Source organism: Equus quagga, chromosome 3 (assembly GCF_021613505.1).
Source record: "Equus quagga isolate Etosha38 chromosome 3, UCLA_HA_Equagga_1.0, whole genome shotgun sequence".
NCBI lineage: Eukaryota > Metazoa > Chordata > Mammalia > Perissodactyla > Equidae > Equus > Equus quagga.
Genome location: NC_060269.1, coordinates 9,113,865 through 9,126,091, shown reverse-complemented (window position 1 = coordinate 9,126,091; position 12,227 = coordinate 9,113,865). Strand labels below are relative to the sequence as shown.

The 12,227-nt window shown below is 38.7% G+C and overlaps 1 protein-coding gene across 1 annotated transcript in view; it reads left to right on the top strand.

Moving 5' to 3' along the window:
- Positions 1-12,227, top strand: part of NDST4 (N-deacetylase and N-sulfotransferase 4) — a 223,467-nt gene that overhangs the window by 198,367 nt on the left and 12,873 nt on the right. The window contains exons 7-9 of the mRNA XM_046657247.1: positions 5,288-5,384; positions 9,779-9,902; positions 11,831-12,005. Of these exons, the coding sequence (XP_046513203.1) occupies positions 5,288-5,384; positions 9,779-9,902; positions 11,831-12,005 (396 nt within the window). The remainder of the gene's footprint in view (positions 1-5,287; positions 5,385-9,778; positions 9,903-11,830; positions 12,006-12,227) is intronic.

Below are 12,227 nucleotides of genomic sequence, written 5' to 3'. Positions count from 1 at the left end.
ATGTGAAGAAGTGTAGATTCAAGAGAGACTGTGAAATATAGTCTCTAGCTGGGAACCCGTAGACTAAGCAAAATAGGGGATGTCTCGTTACCTAAGGAAGAAAAGGAGACCAGATAGTTTAGTCTTCTCTGCCACAGTGAAGATTATGGTTAGAGAGTTAAGCTAAAGCTAGACTATGGAGCATTTGAGATTGAATACTAAGTAAAAAGATTGCAGAAAACAGAGACACTGGTAAAAAGAAAATAAAATTTTAGTTATTATATAAAATAGATGATAAATGTCAAGTTTGTTGGCTGTAATTAACTCCTTTTATCACAGTTTTTATAGATGAATTCATATAGAAATCCAAGATGGATAACCTAACCTTTTCCAAGGCGAATTCTCAAATAATGCAGTTGTCTTTATACGTTCCTAGTCTTTTTATATTGTACTTCTCTCCTGTTCCAGTGGGAGCTGGAGATGGAAGATGCATTCAGATCAAGAGCATCTTTTAATTTCACAGAGCATGAATGGTCACTGTCAAACTAGTGTTCTCTAGAAGCAGAGTCTGAGGTAGGGATTTGGTTGCAAATGATTTATTGAGGAAATGCTCTCAGGAAAAACCTATAAGGAAAAAAGTGGAACAAGATGGAGAAGGGGAAAGAGCTGAGCAAGGATGTAGTCTCAGGTAAAGTCTAGCCTTGATCTGGTCTTCAGGGAGAGAGCTGATCCCACACACGAATTGTCTCACCTTGAGGCAAGCAGGTCAGTCTTTTACCACCAGGATCAGTCAGTCACTGGATGTGGGCCACCCCTGGGGAGTGGGGAGGGGATGCATAGCTTCCTGTCAGGTGGCACCTATTCACCAAGGGCAATTCTCAATCTCCCCATCTGGGGGCCATTAGCAGCTGGTAGGGGTGGAGTGGGAATTGGTGTAGGGTATTGCCCTGGCCAGAAAAGAGAATCTTTTCAGTGGGAGAAGAGCATCCCCCACTGTCCACTTTACCACTTAGCTCTACTTGCTTATCTTATTACATTCACTCCTTCCAGACACAATTTTTCTAGGATTGTGTGAATACTATTCCTGGGGAAACTTATAAAAGGAGAGTCATTGGGAGTCCCCACTTGGACTTCGATCCATCCCAACTGAAAGCAATACACATTTTCTCCCACCTCTATCCCCTGTGCTGGATTTCCTCCACTCTTGGCTGGCACTTCTGCTGGTCCAGATGGCTGGCCTGGTGGGTCAGGTACAGTCTCAAGACCAACGGCAGTAGCAGCAGCTTTAGTTTGGTCCCACTAACTCTCATCTCATAAATTTCCCCAGGAATAATGACAAAGAAAGACTATGCCTGGATAAAAGTAACTTAACTTGTGAAGTGCAAAGTACGCTGTGGTAGACTCCGTTCTGGTGCTCCACCCAGAACTTATCAGATCATAGTTGCTGTCCTTTCCCATTTACAATTAAAACTAAACATGGAAGTACCAACAAGTAACCCAGTGGATTATTTGAGTGCCAAAGACATTTCTCCCTGCTCTCCCTGTATAGTAGCTGTTCCACCTCTCGTGCTGATTAGGGCCATTACCCCTATCGGGATGGTGACTCATTTCCATGCCTGCTGGCCTCCTGGCACAAGGAGTCTAAAGTGAACAGGCGGCACCTGCAGCTTTTAGTGTGGGGAGCCTCTTCCTGTGTCTCCTGGTGGAAGACCCCTGCTTCGGACACTAGGACTCCTAAACCTACAGCCCTTAATGTTGTGGGGATAGAAAGCACACATTCTCCTGGTAAGTCATTGGAAATGAGGGGGAATGGGTCCACCCATACATCCATTCCTTAATTCCTGGACACAACTGTACTACCCTTTGGAGACACAACACGAACTAATAGTTTTTGATTAAAAGAGTTCAGTTTATCTCTCAGCTGGTACCTCAACTGCATCTTTTAAGAGGCCTTCCCACCACTCTATCAGGCCAGCAGCTTCTGGACAGTGGGGTATGGGATGGGACTAGTGACTCCCATGGCTTATACCTACTGCTGCCTTTCCTTTACCAGAAGTGGTCCTTTATCTGATGCGATATTATGTGAGATATCACATCAATGAGTCAGACACTCTGTGAGGGCTTGCATAGTGGTACCGGCCAAGGCCATGTAAGCAGAGAAGGCAAATCCATTCTCTGAATATTTGTCAACTAAGGTCAGGATCAATCACCGCCCTTTTCAGAATGGAAGTGTCCATCGTAATCAATTTTCTGCTAAGTGGCAGAATAGTGCTGCCTCTGGGACTTAGAATTGGTCTCTGTTACTGACAGGGCAGATGTTCAGCAGCAGCTGTAACTAGCAGACTTGAGAGAAGAAGGCCCATGAATGGCTTCCATCTTGCTACCATGGCTACTCCATTCATGAGCCCATTTTTCCAGCACTGGGTTGGCTGAGGACAGGGGTTAGGTGACTGGTGGGAATGTTGGGAACTGGCTGAGTGGTCCTGTCGACTTGGTTGTTTAGCACTCTTCTACACTGGATATTCTCTGGTGTACATTAATGTACAATCCAAAAGTCATCACAATTTTTTGTCACTATCATAGCTTCATCCACATGCTAGAATTTCTTAGCCTTGAAATTCCTGTCTTGCTCCTTTAAGTCCCTTGGCCAACACATTAATCACTGCCTATTAGTCTGTTACATCTTTACCTTGGGCTACTAGTCTACCCACAGAAAAGTAGATGGGGGACAGTGCCCACACCTCTGCCAATTGGAAGTTTTCCTTTAGCCACTGGTTTTTAGGAACCTTTCTGAATAGGGCTATAGTGCAGAGCAGTCCATTTTAGGCTTCTACCGACATATGGGTCAACCCATCCACAAACGAAGCTTGGATTTTTCCCTCTTCATCAGCAGATTATAGGGAACCTGCCATGAAACTATAGGAATGAGCTGATGGAGAGGCACTGGTGGAAGAGTGATGGGTGACATGGGGGTCTGGGTCACTTGTTTGTAGAGGTTACTTGTAGCTTTTGGATCAGCTTGAGAGCAATCCCAGATATACCACTCTCATCTTACAATGAATTGCTACTGGGTGCACATGAACTTATGACTTGGTGGGTGTGTCAATATTCAGCTTATCTTGGCCAGTTATGGCCACATGATGACTTTAAAAATTCATGACAAGTACTGTCTCTTCCAGGGCCCAGCAGCATACCAGGAGTAACTGTTTAAATTATCTGCTGCAGATGGCACACCTCGCTGAAGAACCTTAGGGGTCTACATTGTGATTTTCCTCTGGGGCTTGACCAAAACTCCATTTTTGGCATTCATTTATACACAGATGCCATGGTACCATGGGTCTGCCAGGGTGTATGGTCCAAGTGGGAGGGCTGCTTGTACCTGAGCCTTACCTCTTGTAGGGCTCTTTCTTGTTCTGAGTTTCACTCAAAGCTAGCAGCTTTCTGCATTGTCCAGTCGGTAACTCAGAGCAGTATTCTCTAGTGCAATAAAATGCTGCATTCAAAACCCAAAGAGGCCTAGCAAGCACTGTGCTTCTTTCTTAGTAGTAGGAGTTGCAAAGTACAATAACACACCCTGCACTTTGGAGAGGACGTCCTGGCATGCTCCAGACCACTGGCGCTCAGAAGACCCCCAAAGTGATAGGTTCCTGAAACTTTGCAGGTTTATCTCCCAGCTTCTGGAGTCCACCCATCTTACCAAGGCAGCCAGAGAACTTGCCACTTGTTACTTACCAGGTCCAATTAACATCACGTCATCAATATAGTAGGTCAATGTTAATATCTGTGGGGTCAGGATGATCTGGGTCCCTTCAGTCTATATAAGGACACTGAGAAGAATTGGTTCTGAATATTATTTTTGAGAAAAATATTATTTTGAGAAAAAATATGTTTAAATAACATTTTTCTCTTCCTTTAGTGCCTTTCCCCATATTTAAAAAAAAAAAAAAAACTTCAAAGCAAGACAGGAGGAAACTAAGCTAATTAAGCAATGAGAATTCAAATGAAATGGGAGGTTTAATTTGGCATTCTTTAATTGAACTTTGGAAGTTCAACTGTGATAAGCATTTCTTGATGGATTTTCTATTTTTAATTAGATAGACTTATAGTCTGTGTCAGAATGGAATAATATTGCGAAGTCTATGATTTTTCAGCACCTATATTTGGCAAAATAGTCAAAAGAATCATAATTAAAGAGAACTTATTTGATAAGTTTTATCTTGAAAAATATTTGTCAAAGAAAGACACTCCCAATGAAAAATAAATGGGAAAATGTTTGGTCTCTAATATTTAGATATTTCAATATGGAAAACAATTAGAATTGAAAATACTTCTCTTTAATCAAATTTGCTCTGAACTTATCTGAACCAAATGGAGAAAATATTTCCCCAGTTAAAAATATAGTGGCATAAGAGAAGCGTCCATTGAAAGTTTCAGCATTTTCAGATTTATTAACCATGAATGCAACTGGAAAAGAATTGCAGGCAATTTTATGAAAAGGTAAAACAAGATCATAGTGCCAACAATGATTCTTCAGAGGAACTTTGGTGACATGGTATTAGAGAAAGATGTGGCTAAAGTACACAAACATGAACTATAATTAGTCATTTTTAATATTTGGATAATAAATATGTAATTATAGTTGTTTTAATGCCCAACATATGTTTTTTAGAAAGAATTTTATTTGCGAAAATAAATTTTATTTGTGGAATTTCCTCACCACCTCTACAATGCAATGACACATATGCAATTTAAAATATAGGTCTAGAGCTCAGGAAGGAGGTAGGGGCTAGAAATATTGATCCAGATGCTGTCAGCTTATGGGGTGTAGCCAAACTTAGAGGGTGGTTGGATCAGCAGAGAATAGCACACAGGTGAAAAGGAGAGGAAAATTTGGCTAAGTCTGGCATTCAAGGATGACATTCTAACCTCTGAGGAAAGAAACATAAAAAAGATGAGGACTAAGCCAGATATCCAAGAAACTATGGTCAAACTAGGTTAAAACAAGCTAAGGCTCAGGTATACAGAAGTAAAACATGAATCCAGAACAAAGTGGGATCTCAGCAGTTAGAACCTAAATGAGAAGAGGATGAAGGCAGGATCAGCTTGAGCCAGACCTCTAGACCTGAAGGAAAAGAAGGCGCCAGTCACTTTGTAAGGAAACCATTTGGAAATCAGAGAGCCAAAACAGGGTCTTACTCCTTGCTCTAGGGCATCAGGTAAGAATTTGGTTCTGTCTTTTGAACAGTTTATAGGGAATAGAGCCAGTCATTCATTACACAATAAAATGTATTACTCTTCCTTCTCACAGAATCCATGTGATGATAAACGGCACAAAGACATCTGGTCCAGAGAGAAAACTTGTGACCACTTACCAAAATTCCTTGTAATTGGGCCACAAAAAACAGGTAAGAATAGCCAACTGCGGTGCTTGCATTATTTTTTTTAAATCATGAAATATATTATTCTATGGTGTTATTGGACTAGCTTTTGCTTTGTGAAATATTTGGACACCCATGCAAGTTCATTATTTTCTTCACTCTTCATCCCTAAGCATCATCTTTCTGCCATGAACTTCAAAGGGACCCTAATGCTGGCTACTAATTACACTTAAGGACTAAATTGTTATCTATAGATTTTAAAAGTGCTCTACAGATGTCCTAATTTTTAACAACTAAGTTTATGTGTCACAGTTGTGGTATCTGATTTTTAATTTCTACTTTTTGTCACTTTGCTTAATTAACTCCTGAATTAAGTTCTCATAAAAGTGCTTTGACTTGATTCAAACTATTTTACGTTGCATATCTGTCTTAAATTGAGGTTTTTTCAAAGCCACTGCCATTATTACTTTCAAATATTCTACTTGTGTGGTTTGATTTTTTTAAATAATTATTAGGCATAAATATGATTTGGACTTATTTTCTCTACACTTGAGGTTCGTCAGGCATTTTTTCCTTGGGTATTTGCTCATTTACTGAAGGACACGTGTATAAGGATGTAGTAAAAGAGAGTGAAAGTATTTCACCAATGAGATGACACTTTCAATTAGAATATTTTATCCTTTCTTCACTATGTGACAGTTTTATACACTTTACTCATGTCTCGATTAATTAAAGTTTTTATTGAGTTGCTGTGTTTTGAATTCACCACTTTGACTAGAAGCATTTTCATCAGTGAGTGCACAAAGCATAACAGAGAACAAACAGTCACAATAAATAAGCCTGGCCTAGATGAAAATATTTGTAATACAAGCAAGTAGATCATTTTAAAGGTTGTGGGCAAAATTTCCAGACTATTAGATATTGGTTGTTGAAATCTTTTCTTCCACCAGGAATATAAATTGTGTTACAATAGCAAGTTACACACGTGCAGAGAAGGGGAAAAAAGCCCGTATTTCCAGATGTATCACTTTTGTTGTTGCTGTTGTTTAAAATGTGCATTAATTTTCTAAACTCCGTTATAGCAGTGCTAACTCTGGAATGACTACTGAAGAGATCAAACATTCCTGTGTTGTAAAATTATGTTAAAAATTTAATTTAAAGGCGTATCTTCTATCATGTGTCATTAAATATTATTACTCCCTAGTTCTGCTAGAAAATTACAGGTTATTAAGTATAAATCTATTTTTCCTCCTTGTTGTTTGTATTTAGAAAGACAATAACTTATCCCTTTATATTTTAATTTTGACTTACCAGTATGGGAATGATAAAGCTTTTAGCTGGCTTTGGTTTTCCCAAGACAAACAAACAAGTCAAAACAAAGAAATTGGATGATAATATTTTATATGCTATGAAAATGCTATTTTAATGTGAAAATGGTTACGATAATTCTTAAAATCCATTCAACCATGGAAGTCCGGAGTCCTTTTTTTGTTCTCCTTATCACTTCAGGTGGCAAAACTCCCGCTGCTGTCAGAAGCTGTAATTTCCTGGTGGGTGGGCACAGGTAAATGTGAGGATCTGGCCTTCGACGCAAAGTTGTCTTTAAGCAACTTAAACATGGCCCATGCATCCCTTGCAGTAAACGTGAAATGTAAAAGTGGTCTTCAAACCCCTATTTGCTCAGTTGTTGCGAAGTGGGAATGGAAGGATGAGCTGTCTTACTTCTCCAATGCAGAATCCTGGAGGGAATTCCCATCAGCTGAAAGTGGGGCAGAGACTGGGGAGAGGCCTGGCTTTGTCACTCACAGTTGTAATCATAGTCCTTCTAGGTCCTTTGGACACTTAGGCATCCTTCATGATTCCGGGTCAAATTTTGATGTTACCAGGGAAGGAAAGGATTTCCAAAAGGGTTAAATTTAGCACAATCATTCTAAAAGCATAATTCATTGGCCTTAAATCTTCCAGAAGATCAGTGTCCCCATTTTCAACATGAATTTCTCATAATCTGACTGGTTCACCCTCATAAACTTGGTCTGGTAAAACTAAAAGGAAGTTGATTGTATATAAAATACGATAAAGTTTCTCTTGGAGTATTGCAAGGTCTGAGGCCTTTCCCATCTCCTCCACAAAAATCTTTATATTGAAGTCTGGATAAAAATGACTGTCAAGGATAGAAGAAAACACAAGTGATAATAAAAAGTATATACATTTTGAGATGGTGGACCCAGGTTTTACGGCTGATTATAAGAATATCAAGCCACGTGTCTGCTATCCCTAGCTGAAAGTACTTTCTCCTCCCTTCAGAAGCCTCCTGATGTCTGTCCTGCTCCTGGCGGCATGAAGGTGTATGGCTCAGAGCAGAGAGGGTTTGGCTTTCTGAAGCCCAGGGAGATCTGGGTGCCGTTCTGTGACCGTCAGGGTGATTAAACATTTGTACAGGCTACTGAGTGAGGTTATTCATTTTGTGATATTCAGCAATAATTCAAAAATATTCCTTTATCTGTATCCTGGATGCATCCATTATCAACATCTGAGGGATATGAAACTACTAATATTCTCAACTCTCTTATGTGTCTCAAAAGTCTCTCTCTCGCATTCTCTCTGTCTCGCTCGCTCTCTTTCTTTCACACACACACACACACACACACACACACACACACGCTTCATTCTTACCATCAATTAAACATTTTCATATAGGGCCACCCTAAAAAGGATCTAGAAAGAACCCCTCTCTGGATTGCCCGTCCCCTTCCAGCTACTCCTCTATACTACTCGATCTCTAATTTATTTCTTCTACCGGGAACATTTTTGTTCCTCCTCTCGCGTTTTCTCCTTTTTGAACTTCTGTTATTTTCAGAAGCAAATCAGTTCTTCGAGACTGCTATTGCCCCTCATAATTTTCATGTCTGTATTTTTCAGTGTTTGAGTTAGTTCTTCTGCCTGGTCTTTTTGGATTCTAATTAATTTCTTAACTAGTTACGACTCCTTCAGTTTTTTTATTGAGTTTATATGGTTTGAGTCCATATTTTTTAATTCTTAGAAGTCTTTTTAAATTAGTGATTAAATCTCATTAAGGGCATTTATTAGTTTTTGCCCTCCCATTTTACTAGGAGCCTCCCATACTTGATGTCTTAACATGTCTTCCATCCAAAATGGTTGGTCCTCTTGGATCTGTTGTTACTTTCCTTTAACCAGTCATACCTCTATTCAGTCTTGGTGGTTGTGTAAAGCTGTGAGGATCTAAACAGGTGGCAATCTCATTAATACTTAAAGGACAGCAACCTTTGCTCTTATGAGCTTAAGATATATTAGAACAAAATGCCAGTTCTCTGATGCTCTTCTCTGTTTCCAGATCCCCAGCTACAATGATTATTGTTCTGCCAGCCCACCTGTGTAGCTCATCTATGGCTCTCCCAGAGCCAGGAAATCCAACAGATTCTCCTAAGTCCAACATGTTACAAAAGGAATAACCTTTTCCAGAAGGGAAACTTTGATTTATGAGAGCTATGAAGGCTCAGTCACTTTATGATCCTTTCTGCTGTGGCCCTCAGACCTTGGCCTAACTCAAATGGAAATAAGGTTCAGAGATTACATCTGAGCCTCTGTGATGTATAAACTCAGCGGGTTCTGTCAGCCAGCTGTTCAGCCTAGTACCTCAGTCACCAGGCTTGATCACTATCTTACCAGGGTAGGACATTCAAGTGACTCTCTTTCCAGAATCCTGCCCTTCTCTTTCAACCTTACTGGGAACACTTATGTTTTTAAGGTAGAATCTTAGAATATGCTTCTTCCTAGGAGCCCTCACTGACTTCCCAAGTCTAAATCACCCATTTTCTCTTGTATTGGAAAGCAATCTGGTCTTCTCCCATTATGGAACCTGTCTCACTATGTTGCAATTACCTGTTTACTTGACCCAAGTCCACACATACACTTTAAGTTTATTGAGGCCAGCAAACGTGTTTTTCTTATCAAGAGTTATTACCAGTCATTACTACAAAGATTTGCACAGAGTAGCACCAGTCAACATCTGTTGAATAGTTTGATTTAATTTAATTGATCTGAATTTAAATTAATTGAGGACCCACAAGGTTCAGATATTGTGTGGAATGCCGCTTGATTCCGGGAAGGAAATTGAACCACCCGATTCCTGAGTTCTCCTCTTGCTGCATCATCAGTCTGCTTTACTTTCGCTGTGTATGTCTATTAAATCAGGTGTTTAGGTAAATAGAATCATGAAGTCTAGTAAAAGAACCCTTAGGTTGTTGCTACATGAAATGCATCTAATCGATTTTAAGGAAATTATTTTGACACTCGAAAGAAGTGGTCTTTTGAATATTGGTTTTTGAGCAAAAATTTTGCCAAAATAATAGTCGTCTCTTTTTTTATTGCCATATAACCTTTTGCCTCCTTTTTTGTAATAGGAACAACTGCACTTTATTTATTTCTTCTTATGCACCCTTCCATCATCAGCAATCTCCCCAGCCCCAAGACGTTTGAAGAAGTTCAGTTCTTTAATGGCAACAACTATCACAAGGGAATTGACTGGTAAGAAAAATAACAAAAAATAAAGTCTGTTATTAACACACGCTCAATCACGGCAGAGCAATTATAGACGTATGCACAGCATCTGCATAATTACAGAATAAATTCATTGTGCTCAATTCTATCACAGTGAATTAGAAATTAATTTATAATGACGATATGTTTAATCAGTGTTGCCTATACTTTGGACAGTGCAATAATGATAATATTTTTCTGGTAAATTAATATGATTGAATAAAGAGGATTATGGAATATTTTTCATTAGAATTATTCATAAAGATGTTTAAAATTCTCCTTAAGCGTATTATTATTTTACGATGCCTAGAATTTTTTTAGCTAAATACATAATTTGTCTTCACAATGATGCTTGAGGAAACAGATAAATCAGTAGCTTGTTTTATTTTATACTCTGTGACACGTGTCTTCATTAACCATGTAGACTATAAATGGTGTATTATAATATAAGCTGATATTTGTCATGCAAATAATAGCAGAGCATTTCCAAATCATATTAATGCTAGTCACACATGTGCGTAAAAGGAATATTACTTTGCATTTGATAAATTATGAAAAATTTAAAAATCACAATATTTTCCCTAAATGAAATAGAATAAGTCTGATATTGGAACTGATCTTCACTCTGGGGCTTTTTTCTAGCTCTATCCGAATTTTCTAAGAAAATGTGACCCTGATTTCCAATTCCCAGGTGTATCTGGGATATATCCAATCCCTGTGTGTATCCCAGGCAGATCTCCCCTGAGGAAAAGTCCCCTCGATGCATACCTCTGTAGCATGTAACTTGATGTCAACGTCACATAGGAACCTGTCCTCAGGAAAAGGCCCATTCTTTTCAGATAGCTAGGATTAGAGGGGGGCAGCAGTGATGCCCATGAGCAGATTTGGTTTCCCATCGTGAGTACAGACATGTCCATTCTGCACCTAAGATACCTGTATTCCACCTTACTTTAAAAACACCAAGTGAATTTTGGAATTGCATGCAAGTTATTAAAAGCAGAGCAGCAATTTTCTCTTGTCTATGAGCTCGAACAGAACACAGATTGTTAAGCAGGAATATAGATGAGACTTCTCACTACTTCACATTTGGGAAACATAATAACAAATGTCAAAGAGGAAAATAAGTGTCTTATATGAATTCTTAATTGCTCTCATTATTTATTTCTAGAACATTTGAGGGTTAGAGAAGTGGTGAGTTGTAAGGAGGGTTACACACATAATTAAAACCTTGCACTGAATTAACCTCCGAACATATTGATTGCATAATCTACACACTGAGGAACGTTCCGACAGCATATGGAGAAATGAACCCACCGAGGCGCCACAGGATCAGCTGGCAGGAGATAGCCCTTAATTACTCTAGATAGACGGTGATGTGTTCGCATTGCTGCACACACTACAAATTATGCACAAGTTAAAAAAGAGGAGAGCAGTGATACCCTAATCTGTTTAGTATTTTATAGCTATTCTGACTTATACATTTTCCTCTCTTGTGCACTTTAATCTCCATTTAAGAATTTTGCATTCAAATTTGCAAACATAAATTTGCTATTTTAAAATATTCACTAGGCAATATGGTGTAATTCACTGTTTGCCAAGGGTAAACTTAATTTTTCTGGATTTGGATTTTGATAGCACAGAACATCAACCCAAATCTAAAGGAGTTTCCTTCTATTCCTTAACAACCCACCTATTGCATCTCACTCCTTCTACCACAATAACTAATTCATTAGAACATGAATGCTTTGGGTTGTTTTCACATTCAAAGTGTGTATAATAGCTACTCTTTCGACTATTCTAACGTTAATAATTAGAAATTGATATGTGAATGTAAAAATGGTCAAATTATTTTGTATCCATAGTATGGCAGAGAAAAATTAGATCTCAGATTAATGAATTGTTTTCTCCACCTTCAGGTATATGGACTTTTTCCCTACTCCATCCAACGTTACAAGTGACTTTCTATTTGAAAAGAGTGCTAATTACTTCCATTCGGAAGAAGCTCCCAAGCGAGCTGCATCTCTGGTCCCCAAAGCTAAGATCATCACCATCCTCATCGACCCCTCAGACAGGGCATACTCTTGGTACCAGGTATGAAGCAGTGAAAAGCACTATTAACGCATTTGGTCATAGCTTGACTGTAAGCAATGGTGAATGTCAAAATAAAATCCCGATGTATTGAACAATCAAATGTTAAAAGAACTAAACCAAAAATTAAAAAGAAATTAAGAAAAATAAGAGCTAAATATTTACTACATATCAAGTTGGACAAAAAATTTCAAACATAAAATAATAGAAAAAAATCACGCATCA